Here is a 14502-nt window from a genome sequence, read left to right as displayed (position 1 = left end):
AGCTCGCTCGAGATCCGACTGACTGTCTCCTTGAGCGCTTGCGTCTCGATGGGCACCACTTGTTTCTGAAAATGTGTGCTCCAAGCGCGGTCAACCGGGAGAATCCAGGGGTCGTATTTGATGGAGAAAATCCTATTCTTCCACCCCTTGTTGTTCCCGGGCAGGCCTCTGATTGCGCACCTGTCGGCTCGGGACTGTAGCATCAAGAACCCGCCCCCGTAGCTGCCCGGGAGAACTTTGACCTGGTAGATGTAGTTGAACAACTCCATCGTACAGGCGGCCTCGTGCCGAGCGCATATCTGCGGAAAGCAGGCGATAATCCGGTGCGCGTTGGGGCAGATCTGGGCCGGGACGACCCGGTAGTAGGCCAAGAAGGCGTTCAGAAGGGGGGTGAAGGGAATGGCGATCGGGGCCATCAGGGAGTCGTAGTGCATCCCGATCCACTTGCCCCGATGCCGATCGATGACATTCCCTAACTTCCGGCTTGTGTCGAACTCTACCCGACCCCTGAGTCTCTCGGCAATCCTGGCCGCCTCACCTTTGGTCAGCTGGCTCATTTGCTGTTCGACATTCTCGCTGTTCAAGAATTCGAACTCTACGACTACTGGTGCGGCCGGCCCAGCTATGTCTTCCTCGGCCGGCTCGGGAGTACTTTCCCGGGCGCCTCGTCATTGAGCAGCTTCCGGGTAGTCCCCAACCACCCGGGTAGGCGTTTCCCTAACGCCTTCGGTCGGGGATCCTTGTCTACTCGACGTGGTGCCTTCTTCTTCTTCTTCTTCTTCTTCTTCGCCGGAACTTCCCGATCCGCTTGAGCTGGAGCTCGACGACCCGGAGGAGCTGGACGACTTGTCTTGTTCGGCGGCCCGCTCGGGGGCTGGCGCCGGTCGGTAAATAACTTCGGGGGAGTAGGACATGATGTCCACCTCCTCGTCGCTGAGGTGCTCGACCTCCTCGTCGTAGTCCGCGATCGAGGCGTTTTGACTGTCAGAATCCGTCATTTCGATCTACCTAAAGGTCGGTCGGGGTTAGTAAAGGACTTAAAACGTCCGGGACAGTTAGTTGGCCTATCAGTTCTACTTATAAATAAAAGCGCAAAGTAAAGGGAGGGGTTGAGAACTCACCGAATTGAGGAACTTTGCGGATGAAAGCTTGAAGGTCCTTGCTCGACTGCCTTGCTAAGGTGCTCTGCTCGGGACTCTCTGAGGGTACCGACTGAAGCAAAAGAGTGAGGAAAGTTCAACTGAGGGCCTTAGGGGCCTATTTATAGGAGAGCATTTAGGCGGGAAACAAGCTCACTTGCTTGACACGACCCGCACTGATTACGAGGCGACGGTTGCAGTCGCAGAGGCCGGCGGTGGCCGACACGTGGCGAGGAAGGGAATGACAGCTGGCCGGTCGGTTTAGTGGCCGACGGTTGGGCTTCTTCATCCCGTCCCGTTTTTTCCCGGACGATCAAAAAGGCCCGGGCTGGGGGGCTCTTGGTAGGGAATATCCCGACCGACATAGCTTCACCACGACCGAGCTGCCTTTGTCCTTTTCTCTTTGTCTTTGCAGGTAACAGGTCGGGCTCCTTGTGAAGAACCCGGTCGGGGTCCGACCGGGAGTTGCCCGAGTGATGATGTCGACCACCGAGCGGTAGCCCTTCGGCGAGGGAGCTGATGAAGGACACGTGGCGGCTCTCTACATCGACAGGCAGGGCACCCGGGAGGATGACACGTGGTGGCTACGTGGAGGACATGCTGAACGGCTGGAATCCTGTCCCCGGCATGGCAGCTATAAATACCCACAGTAGCTACAGTGTAGAGGACTTTTGGACGATCGATAGGTTGTTGTTAGAGAATCCCGACCGCAGTCAGTCGGTACTCAGAGCAACCAAGTAGATTGTACTTAGGGCCTTTACCTTGATCAATAAAGACTTTACTTGCTTTAATTGGTCTCGTGTGATTCTATATTGCTTACATATAATTAGCAGTATCAATTGTAGTAATTTTTAAAAACATTTATATAATCTGCAAAAGAAAAGCACTAACATTAGATACATGCAAACATACATATATTTCAGACAAAGATTGTTCAATTTTAAGGAAACAATTACATGTCATTATTGTTTGTAAGGATACATATACAGAGACTCAATCAAAGTAAAACAGTATATTTTGTCTTGGAGATTCAAAACTCAATAAATTAATCAAAGGTGATAAAGACTTCTTGTATGCAAAGTGCACAACGTACATGTAGGGGTGAAAACTGATGATTGATTAGGTAACTCGCGATTTACCTCTTTCAGCGCCCTTGAACAGAAGTTCTGGGAGTTTAAGATTAGTCTAATGTATTTTTTTTTTTTAAAAGGTATATTGTGAATGGAATAATGAGTAGTTTAATATTGTAAAACACAATACTGTTGTAATACTAGTCAAAGTGATATGATGTGTATTATAGAAAGGTGACCACTCAAAACCAAAGTCACAGTGTTCATATATATCTCCAACAGAATATTCAACTAAAATGATAGAAATTAATAAAGTGAACAAAAACAAAAGGACAGAAAAATAAATTCCAAATTGTGGAGCAACACCCCTGTTGACTTCTTGCAACTGCTGTAAGATGCCCCTCTATGCCCAAGGGTTGACTTTCTCATCATAAAGTTGAACAATCTACCTAGGACAGGCCACCGTTGATATGCCCAATTAAGAGCATTCACATTTCTGGATTATTGAGAGTTATTTCAGAATTAATTCTCCCCACCCAAGATAATAGCTAATGTGGGGAAGAGTTATGTGAGAAATAATTCTCCTACAAGTGAAGGGATAATTCAGAAATGATGGGTCCCACCAATAAAAGTCAAATAATGTACCACCAGTGACAGCCACGCCTGTCACTATAGCGCACTGCACGCGGGCACGCCGAGATGACAGTCATAGTTTTTTTTTTTTTTTTAAATTTACTCTTTCCTAATCACTCTTACATTATCCCCCAATTCTGCATTTTCAGTTGATTAATTATTCATGCAAGGTGTTTTAATCCTTTTTTTTTAATACTATTAACTCTATTACAAAGTAGTATATGTTTTATACTTTTTTAAAGTGTTGAAAACCAAAGAGTTAATACCCCACTACCGGGGTTTGATACTGTGACCTTCACTAGAGGGGAGTCACAGAGGTGCCATCTGAGCACAAGGTGCTTAACAGGTGTTTTAATTCTTAATTGAAATGGCACACGACTTTTGATATGGTACTAAACAATGTATGCAACATGTCTAAGGTTTGAATACCATGTGTTAGTATTGTCAAGAAAATATTTTTATACATTTTAGCTAGTCAATAAGATATTGTGAAGAGTGTGACGAGAATAAATACAACAAATAATGAGTAAATTGAGAAATAAATTTAAATTGTTTTTAAATTTATAAAAAAAAAAAAAAAAAAAAAAAAAAAAAAAAAAAAAAAGGATTAGGGAGTGGTTGAGTGTGGGGTGTGGTTTTACAGAAGCACAAAAAAGACAAGTAATATGGCATAAGGTTATGGTGACATTATTCACAAAGATAAAGCAGTTGTGTCTTTAAGTCATAAGCATGGGGCTTTTATTGCTTGTCTTCTTTCCCATTTTTCAAATGGAAGTCATTTTCTTTAGCTTTATTAGGTGAAACCCTTGCCCCAATGTTTTCATGTCACAACTTTAAACCCTAACTAATTTTCATATGGAACTCCTTTTCCCTCTTCCTATGTGCTCATGTCACAACATTACTCACCAAAATATTAAAATTTCAAAAAAAAAAAAAAAAAAAAAAAGAAGAAGAAGAAGAAGAAGATAAGGACATGGGTGAATGAAGGAAGGGATGAGAGTTCGTTGAAGAAAACAATTAGTGTAAAACCTCGCCTTCTTTAAAGCGCTATCAAAATATCAATCTAAGTTGCTCAAAAAACACTCAGAAAATCCTATTTCCGTTATGTGTTTTGATTTTGTTAAGACAAGAAGCCTCACTTATTTAAGTGGTTGACCCACATTACATTAATAGTATTACTCACTTTGTTTCATAAATCATAAGGCAGAGCCACGTGTGGGGTGTGATCAAAACTGGTGCATTTGAGTTCACTTTGGAAAAGAGGGTAAAGTTAAGTAGCCATCTTTTTCTTTAATTACTTTCTTGATAAAGAAGAAGAGGAAAGCCATTTAAGCCAAAACCAAAAAACAAAGTAAGGGTGAAGCTCTACTGCAATCATAGTCGTTGAGAATCTTCTAAAGAAACTAAATATTAAAAATTGTGAGTCAAAAGAATGGTATGAACAAATGGATAGGGAATCATTGCAACCAGAGAGTAAATAAAGGAAGTCCAATGCCCACAACACACTCAAAAAGATTGACAAAATCAACCTCATTGAGAATCTTCTATGAATTTGAGGGTCAAAGTGGTGTAAAAGTAAAAGAGGAATTAAAGGCTTAAATAAAGGCATAAAGCCCCCTTTGTTGCTTTTGTATATCTAGAGTCTAGATTAACAGTTTAAACTATTGTAATATATGTGTGTGTGATTATTATGTGAAATGGTTTGTTCTCCAAGTTGGCCTCCCTTTTAGGTGTGAGTGTAGGACTGGTATGATAAATAAATAGTATTAATGTCTAGTTGCTAGCCACCCAAAATAAGGTTGTCTTAATTGCATTGGGTCAAATCTTTTTTTTTTTTTTTTTTTTTTTTTTTTTTTGGTTGGCTAAATGTTTAGGATTAGTTAGATCTGAAGATATACTACACCATATATGAAATAAAAAACTATGTTAGAAGCCCCTATAAAAGTCACTATATTTTTGCCACTCCATGATGTTGCAAAAATGGAGTGGATTTTGTAAGGGCGAGAAGCATTTTCCTAAAAGAAATGAGACAAGTAAATATTGTTCAAATTTGACTAAATAAATACTTAGATTCAAGTCAGCAATGTATAACCTCCATATTGAGTTGGCTAAACTTGCCGGGCTAGTTAGATCCAACAGTATAACTCCAACATATATAAAACAAATCAAATCAAATGCAAGAGTTTAAAGTTTAAACACATAAAAGTTGTTCAAGTTTGACTTAGTATATAGCATTCTTGTTTTAGATTGGCAAAACTTATTTTGTGTTGACTAAACTTGTCAAGCTAATTTGATCCAAGGGCATAACTCCAACATATATAAAACAAAATCAAATCAAATGCAAGAGCCTAAAGACATAAATGGTGTTCAAATTTGACTTAATAAATACTTGGATTCAAGTTTATAGTGTAAATATTTAGATTCAATTTGATTAACAATTACTAGTGAGATCTACTCTGAGTAACTAGTTAAACAAAATCCAACTATTTCAACACTCATTTGCTTGGTAGCAGCTTTTATGAATATATGATGAAAGTCTAATACATGGGTGGTATGGGATACAATAGTTTAGAAGGAATAAGAACAAACCAGGATTTTCCAACTGCAAATCGATTTTGTAAATTAAATGGAAGCTTCTAGTTCATCTGGGTTAACTGCGATACCATTCGGAGCATCATTAGTATTAAATTGAGATGACATATTGTCTATAGCAGTGTTCAGCTGTTCTATCTTTGCCGACAATATTTCCCGTCTCCTCTGCTCACAGCAAGACAGAATATACATGTTAGAATGAAACTAAACCACATCAAAAGTAACAAGGATCAAACCTCAGATTTACAATTGACACTAATAACTTTTCCCCTAAACTTATACAGTCATTACTGACTGAAACCAGGCAAATGAATGCACTTTATATACAAATGATTGTGGGAGCACCTGCCCAAATTGGTTCCAAATTTCTCAAGACACACTGTTTGATAATTTTGTTACAGTTCCATCTAATGGTCCAGGCTAAGTGTGTAATTTCAACAAAAATAAGCAGAAGTACAACAAATTATGAAGAGTGTAACTTGGTTTGTTCATAAATAACCTTTATGAAATTTCCTGGGATTTGGATCTCATCTACTTATTTTACCTATAAATGAGATGCAAAGCAATCCCTCCACCAACATTACTTACTAACCACTTCTATGTTACCAGTAGTGTAACCAATCTCCACTACTCCACTACTAAAGTCATGTCATAATGCCCCTTACATACCCTGTGAATACTATATGCCATGTAATCCACTAACACACAGAATTCTATACAAAGGTCACATAATGGTGTGGTGATAAAGATCCCAAATCACATCTAATTGATGAAGCAAAGGATACTTAATGCCGATTATGTTATTGTGGTAAATACTACTGGGGTTCAATGTGTAGATACACCTGGGTTCATATCCCATCCCCCATCAAGCCTCAGATATACCAAAAAATTGTGGTAAATGCTCCATAGACAACTAAGACAAGGGTTGGTAAAAGATGTAAATATTCCTTGTTGCCTTGATGTTATACTTTATTAGACTAAATTACTAATATAATAGTATTTGCGTAGATGAATAATTTTACTTGGAATTTGAAGAACCAATAACTGGATTACTGGAAGCAGATTAAGATATAATGGAAAACACAAAATCAACACAAATATTGCCTTTTTAAGGTGACAGATGACTGCAACAAATGGCAACTCAACATCAAGATGCTTTACATATGAATAGGTATTAGAAGCAAGTGCATAGTTGTTACCTCCAGAGTTTTCTCCTCATCATATATAAACTTTGGCAGCTTTCTCATCAAATCTTTTTTGTCAGGAATGTCAGCTCTTGCTAGCACCTTGCTTATCTGCAAGGATATATGGCATCAATGTGCGACATAATTTATCAAATTGCTGACATGGAAAAAAAAAAAACCTACACAATATCAATAAACCTCCAGAATACAATGACTATGGAAGCAAGTTTAATGCATATTAAAATAATTAAAACAACATGAGCACATTAACTACTCCATACTTAAAAGAAAGACGTCACATATCTTGAAAAAAAAGGCAAGTATTACACATATTTTATGATGCTTGCACATGACACAAATCTGCAGAAGTGTTGAAGATTTTCAGTTGAACCCCTGAGGGTAATTCATGCTAACTTAAGATTTCAAGCATAACCCTAGGACCTAAATGATCATGATTAATTGGATTCTTTTACTTCTCTTTAGCAAGATGAGTTGTGGCATTCCTTAAATGGGATGCAATCAATAATAGTTCAGATTTTGGGGGATCTATGTGAAAACCTATTCCATTCAAAACAAGCAGAATAAATACTTATCATCTACCTGTGGTGCATATATGCAACCTAGTGTTCCAGCTATAATCCCACCAAGCACAAAACCACCTACGAAACTGGCTGCACCATTTGATCTTCCTCCATCAACACTGCTCCACGTTTAAAAGCAGGTTACCACAAAGAAGTAGAAAAAACATGGAAATGAAGCAGCTTGCTACAAACCAAATAGTGCCAAGAAAAGAAAATGAAAAAAAAAATAATAATAAAAAATTTAACATCTAAGAACAAAGAAAGTTTCCTTTGTAACATATAAATGTCTTGGACAAGAACAAATTTTTATTGTTTTCTACCTCTTCAATATAGCAGTTCTTAAAATCTCAAAAAGGGGGTCCTAATATTATACAGAAATAACATTTCAATGATACACCACCAGTCTCTAAACACAACACATCATGAGGAAAAAAAAAATTCATATTCAGCCCAGTTCTGTCCCAGGAAATATTTTCCGTGGTATACTATCTTTTTTTAGTATCAATAATATGTGCACAGACTCAAAGCTTACTGTTCTTCCTCTGTCAGGGATTTAAAATTACTATGGCATGAAAAAATGTGGTTGCCTAATAGTGTCTATCAAAGAGTACCTCATGCATTTCCAGCTTATGCACTCCATACCAAAACTGGGAACAATACATATAGTTTCAATAACATATCTTGCAATTGGGTAATTGATATCCTTCTTTATGCACAAATCTAGCAGATTATCTTCCCCAAGCAAAACCATGTTACTTAAATTTTGAAAAATCTAGTCAAGCAAGCGCACAAAGCATAATGCATTGCAACTTCTAGTTATACCTAGCTTTCACGGCGAGAGATCTAAACTTCAAAGGTTTTGCTCTCTGCTGGGAGGTGGGAATGAAAACCACTCTACTGGAACTAAGGCACTGTTCCACTTGCATCAACCGAGTACCTAGCATCACATCAAAAAAACTGATAAACGATCCTGAACCTGATTGAATAAATGAATACTTCCTCAGGATTCACACAACCTTCTAAAAGCATTTCACAAAACTAAAAAATCATGCTGAAACCTTTGATTCACAAGAAATGCGATAGTTAAACTCAAATTATTAAGGAAACTACACATGAATACTTGATCAACATGTTCTGCAATTTTTGTTTCATAATAAATAACAATATCAACTAAACAGAAAGTGTCATCCACAAACATAGACACTAGACATTGACGCATATCAGATTGAAAATAAATAAATAAATAAATAAATAAATAATCCAGAGTTCAGTATAGAAAATGAAGAAGCATAAATTACAAAGTGGTGAAAGCAAACATTACCGGATAAGAACTGGTTTTGAGGAGCCCGGAGTGAGATCGACGAATTCATGGCTTTTGACAGAACAGAAACTCAGAAAGTAAAGACAGCGAATAGGGAATTGCGTAAAGAGTTTGAAATTTGTAGTGTGATAGTATTGTTGCTGCTCAATGCTCAGTGATGCATCGTCGAATCGATGCAACTTAGGAAGTAGGAAGACGACGAATGGATCAGGCGGAAACAAAAATTTGTCAGACTGCTAAAGTATTGGGCCTTATTGTTTTTATAAGCATTGGACGGTAGTCACGGTACTATTCCGTTTTAAAAGCCCAACACAATATTTATTTGGTATTATGAAAATTGTTCAAATTAAAACACAAAGGCCTATTAGCTCAGTTGGTTAGAGCGTCGTGCTAATAACGCGAAGGTCGCAGGTTCGAGACCTGCATGGGCCAATATTTTTTTAAACACCTCGTCCGGGACGCTGAATTTACCTCTCTACCCCTGGTACCAGCCAAATTATACTAAGAAAAGTATATACCTATTCTAAACCATAGTAAAAGTGTAAAACTCATTCAAGCCTTATTTCTTTAAAATTATATATTTTTATATAATGTACTTTGTATTTTTAATTCCATTTTATATCTTGTATTGATCAAACTAATTCATTGTCTTTAACCATTTCAAATCATTTTCACATTGATTTTTTTTTTTTTTTTTAAATATAGAGTATTGTTTATGAAATTTGCCTCTTTTATTGGTCAAATTAATTCATTTTTGTTCACTTATTTTCTCTGAAAATTTTGAATTTAATGCAATTTTTCATCACAATCTGGTTATTGCGGTAATGGAGATTTTCTTTGATACATTAGGTTTTCTAACTTACATAAAAATCATAGTTAATGTTTGGTTCATGGGTTTACACATTAGGAATGATAATCAAAATCATAGTTAGTGTTTGGTTGACAATTTTAAAAAACACAATTATAGGAGTTGATTACCCATTCAATTAAAAATGTCATTCACTAATTAAAAATGATAAGTATTATTCTATTTTATTGATAATATGATTTTTAAATTTAGATTAATGCTTTTATATTTTTTGTTTTCATTTTTTTTTTGTTCATATTGGTGCTTTGGATGTCATTATATTATGGTCAATTGCCTTAACTTTTTGCTTTTGTCTTTTTAAAACTTTTATTTCTATTATAGGTCATACATAATCAAACATCAATATTAGCTTAGTAATCATTCCAATTTCATCCTATTACCAAGCATGAAAAATACTTTTACCAAAATTCATTATCATTAAGTATTTGATTCTCATTCCGATTCATATGTGCGAACCAAACACACCCTAAGTTTCCATAACATTTTGCCCAAGAGTTATTAGAGCTTGAAGGAGATCAATCGTGAGTCGTCCCGTCAATCCCTAAGTTCTCACCCCTTACCTATTGCGAACAACTCCACAAGGTCTTTATCACCTCAATAACTCTCAGATTCCTAAAAGGATGGGTTAGGGTTAGGCCGCCAAAGCAAGAACACCCCCCCCCCCCACACACACACACACATCAGCTTGGACAATTATTAGAAAGCGAGTTTGATTCGGAAAGACATCAAATATATTGGGCTGCTGGACCAGAGGTTTGGCAACCATAATGGAAGATGGTAATTAGTAAAGCAATATGTGGTCATGTGTTTAGAGACAATGAAATGTTTTGTTTTGTTTTTTTTTTTTGTTTTTTTTTTTTTTTTTAATATGAAAAAATCACATTCAACTTAGTGTGTTGTGTAGTTAGACCTGACAATTTTGGATAGTATCCGTTAACACATACGAAATTAGACATTAAAGTAAAAATTATATATATACATGTTATTCAAATGAGTATCTAAACATATTTTAAATATTAACTTAAAAATATTAATATTATCCAAACTTCATATTGTGACCTAATTGGTAAAGGACCACAAAGAAGTAAATCAACTTAGCTTACTCATAGCTGATCAGCTCAAATCAAAGAGACAAGGATTTAAATTCGCGACCTTGTGATTACAAATGCGACATCACAAGTATAAATCTCTTGCCATCTTGACTGGAGTGACCTAAAGTCAACTATTTGAAGTACATTGCAGAGAGGTAGGTTTTATATTACTTAAATGAAGATAGATAGAATTGGGCAAAACTCAAATTATGAATCCACCCACCGTCAGTATACAGCTAATATGTATGACATATAAACATTAAAAACGCGTTGTCCTTAAAGAATTTGCATATAAACATTAACAACACACATGAACCATTTGACTATGATAACCTCCAGTTTTCTACTCCTCTTTTGACAAATTTATATTTATTGATTTAGAAAAAAAAAATGTTACAAATTAAATTTTATTTTTTTCAATAAAATCAATACACATAACATAAGTTTTACTTTATTGTAATACATTTATTATTTTCCTTTAACTATTGAATTGTTGTTTATAGCTACAATATAATACATTTAAATCTCAAAAATTTATACAAATTTGTAGGGTGCATACATATGTGAAAATATATGATGTCGATCAACATTGGTACCAGAGGAAATATGTACAATGAAAATAAAAGCATGCATGATTTTATTACGTATTATAGGGATAAATGCATCCATAGTACTCGACACAACTCCAAAAGTTTTTTGAGTTGTACCCACTGTAAGAGGTATTGGTGTCAATCGACACCTTAATTTTTTTTTTTAAAAAAAATAGAAAAATGATATAAGTAATTTTGTAATTTGAGATGTTTGACTAAACAAATTGCACATGGTGCAATTTTATTTTTAGTAAACAACATTTTTACATGCAATATTGTAATATTTTCTTTAAATTTTAATGCTATATACTACACAAAAATATTATTTGTAGTATGGAGAACGTATGCTTTACTTATGTGACATTCTTTGATTAGGTAAAATGGACACAAATAAATAAAAGAGTCATGTTTTAAAACCAATATAATGAGTTAACACATTAAGAAATATGAAATAAAACATAATTGCATATAATATAACTTGTATAATAATGTGAATTATTATGTAATGTGATGACACCTCTATTACGAATAGTTATGCTGTGCATCCGTATACACCATGCATGGTGCATACGGATGCAAAAACGACGTCGTTTTATTAAAAACGCGCGTCTCCCCTTAAAAAAAAAAAATTCAGGTTCGATTCCTAGCAACAGCATTATGTTGTTCATTCATTATGGAATTTTAGTTCATAGATTATGGAATTATAGTTCATTGATTCTGGAATTATAGTTCATCGATTATGGAATTGTAGTTCATCGATTCTAAAATTTTAGTTCATAGATTCTGGAATTTTAGTTCATTCATTCTGGAATTTTTAGTTCATAGATTAGATTCTGGAATTATAGTTCATCGATTATGGAATTATAGTTCATCGATTATGGAATTATAGTTCATCGATTCTAGAATTTTAGTTCATATGTTGTTTCTGAAAATCGAACCTGTTTTTTTTTTTAAGGGGAGACGCGCGTTTTATTAAAACGACGTCGTTTTTGCATCCGTATGCACCATGCATGGTGCATACAGATGCAGAGCATAATTTGCCCTCTATTACCCTTTTAGGTGAAAAGGATTGGGAAAGTATTATTGGTGATGAACAAGTTTGACTATTATCTCACTGCATTTTTTAGTACACTAGACCAAATTTACATTGTTATTTACATCCAAACAATGTTATGTTTCTGAATAAAAATTTTTTTCATAACATTATACCTATCGTGTATTATATTATAATGAATTTGTATAAAAATGAATTTATAACAACGGAGATGGCGACTAGTTTGGTCGCCATCTCCAATGACGGAGAAGGCAACCTGTTTGATCGTCATCTCCATCGTTTGGTTGCCGGAAAGGGTCGTGCTTGCCTGAATATTGTTGGAGCTCTGTCAGTGCATTATTAACATGCTATTGTAGGTCACTATTAGAGTTTTGGGTTTTGATGCACTAAATTAATATGTTAATGTGTCTAATTGTAACTTTCAAAAGTTCGATTGCCTAATTGACTTCTTAGATAAAGTTTGAGATTGTATTTGACCTTTCTATGAAAATATGTTAAAAAGAACAACATTGTGTTATAGTGGATATGGAGTTGTATTTGAAGAATAAAAGTTGCTTAGTGTTTTCGTAGTATTACTTCTGTTCTGTGTTACACGATGTGCGAATCAAGTTGCCCACTAAATTGCTATAGAGTTTATTTTTTTAGCTGATCATCATGAGTGGCATGTTACTCATTCGTATGTTATTGTTAATGCTTTGTACCGTGACCTTCATATCTAAAAACATATCCAATCCAAGTTATATCATTGATTTATATTTTTGTTTTTATGCAGATCTTTTTGTACATTTTGTTTTTTTAGAGTTGCACTATACATAACCAATATAATTTTAGATTTCGGGTTGATCGAATTTTTTGAATTGGATGGGTACGTAATATTGCAAAAGCATAGGAGGAGTTTAAACTCCATTAGGAACTTGATGAGTCCTTGTGGGACTTTGGGTAAATAGTGGTAGTCAAAATCTCCAACTGCAGAGAAAAATTACTTAGGTACTCAAGATATTATTAAAAAAAAAAAATTAAAAAGCTATTGAAAATAATGAGGGCGGGCCATGGATTCACGAAAAGCTTGGACAGTTGGGCCTACCTTTCAGTGATGGGAAATTCTTTGATTTTGTTAAGTCAAATCAATTTATAAACATGACCTACTATTCCGAATAAATGTTATACTTATAAGATTTGTATTTAAAACCAAAAAAAAAAAAAAGAAAAAAAAAAAGAGATTACTATTGAATAAGATGTCAAATACATTTGGGGGACCAAACTGGCATACCAAATTAAAAGTTAAATACTTTTGCTAAAGCATGAACAAATTGGTTCACCAATAGAAACTATATATTTAACATATTTTCTAAGGGTGAGACTTGTATAAGATGCGACATGGTCATTCTTGCTAGCGCATGAACAACACTCTGATAACCCATTTCCACCCTCGCGTCGCATGCTTGTTCTCCTTGATTCAAGATAGGGTCTCCATGCAAGTTAGTGTTTCTACTAAAATAAGGGTCAGTATGCCACAAAATCCGCCTGTGTTATTGAAAATTTAGAAACCAAAAAGGCCCAATTGTTATACCATAGACTAGTGTTCATATTTTATTATGAATCCTAGTCCAAAAATTATGGGATCGTTTACTAACTTGGAAAAATAGAGTATTTTCTAAAAAATTGGAGAATTGGAGAAGTAGAAGAATGGAGAATGGAAAACTTGTTTACTAAAATCCTTTTTCCAAATTCACATTCTATCTCCATTCTCCATTTTTTCACTATATTTGGAGAATAGATAAACAAAGATCTCCAAATGGAAGAATGGAGAGAGGCACGTGGGTGAATAGTGCTATTTCTTGGGGTCTATAGATCAATTCCGAATAGCAACACATTAGTGTATATATTGCTTATTATTAAGTATGCACGCCTTTCCCATTTTTTACTTCCCTTCCTCTTCCCCTGCGCACAGCCGCCATTTATTTATTATTATTTACCATTTTGGTTTCAATTACTATTATTACTTATTATTATTATCATTACAGTTTTTACTTCCCATTTTGTGCTTTTTCACATTCAAAATTATTATTATTATTATTATTATTATTATTATATCTTTAGCGTTTTCCCCTTTAATTACTATTATTATTATTATTATTATTATTATTATTATTATTATTATTTTGATTATTATTAGTATTATTATTATTTATGTACTAAAATTATGTACTAAAATGATTGAAATAGTTTTAGTTATCTAGAAATATATTTTTATCAACTTTTGTTATCTTTTGTACATTTAGTATTAGTGTATTGATTTTTTTTTATTCAAAAAATAAATTTGTAAAATAAATTATTATTATTATTATTATTATTATTATTATTATTATTATTATTACT

General features: G+C 34.9%; 1 protein-coding gene and 1 non-coding gene across 2 annotated transcripts; one reads left to right on the top strand and one right to left on the bottom strand.

Moving 5' to 3' along the window:
• Positions 1 to 5310: 5310 nt before the first annotated feature.
• On the bottom strand, positions 5311 to 8751 carry LOC109172732. The gene is made up of 5 exons (XM_019321970.1): positions 8521 to 8751; positions 8022 to 8136; positions 7219 to 7318; positions 6634 to 6729; positions 5311 to 5599 (listed from the first exon to the last, which is right to left on the bottom strand). The coding sequence occupies exons 1-5, from the start codon at positions 8567 to 8569 to the stop codon at positions 5465 to 5467; spliced, it is 495 nt and encodes a 164-aa protein (XP_019177515.1). The 5' UTR covers positions 8570 to 8751; the 3' UTR covers positions 5311 to 5464.
• Positions 8752 to 8878: 127 nt separating this feature from the next.
• Positions 8879 to 8952, top strand: TRNAI-AAU. Its single transcript has one exon. It is a non-coding gene; the product is annotated as a tRNA-Ile (tRNA).
• The last annotated feature ends 5550 nt before the right edge of the window (positions 8953 to 14502 follow it).

This window comes from Ipomoea nil, unplaced genomic scaffold (genome assembly GCF_001879475.1).
Source record: "Ipomoea nil cultivar Tokyo-kokei standard unplaced genomic scaffold, Asagao_1.1 scaffold0418, whole genome shotgun sequence".
In the NCBI taxonomy this organism is placed as follows: Eukaryota; Viridiplantae; Streptophyta; class Magnoliopsida; order Solanales; family Convolvulaceae; genus Ipomoea; species Ipomoea nil.
The sequence above is the reverse complement of the archived record's forward strand: the minus strand, read 5'-3'. Positions and strand labels throughout refer to the sequence as shown.

Coding starts and splice junctions, on each gene's coding strand:
- LOC109172732 (XM_019321970.1), bottom strand. CDS start 8,569: ATGAATTCGTCGATCTCACTCCGGGCTCCTCAAAACCAGTTCTTATCC. Junction 8,137..8,520: donor TCAAAACCAGTTCTTATCCG/GTAATGTTTGCT, acceptor ATGTGATGCTAG/GTACTCGGTTGATGCAAGTG. Junction 5,600..6,633: donor ATGAGGAGAAAACTCTGGAG/GTAACAACTATG, acceptor TGCTGTGAGCAG/AGGAGACGGGAAATATTGTC.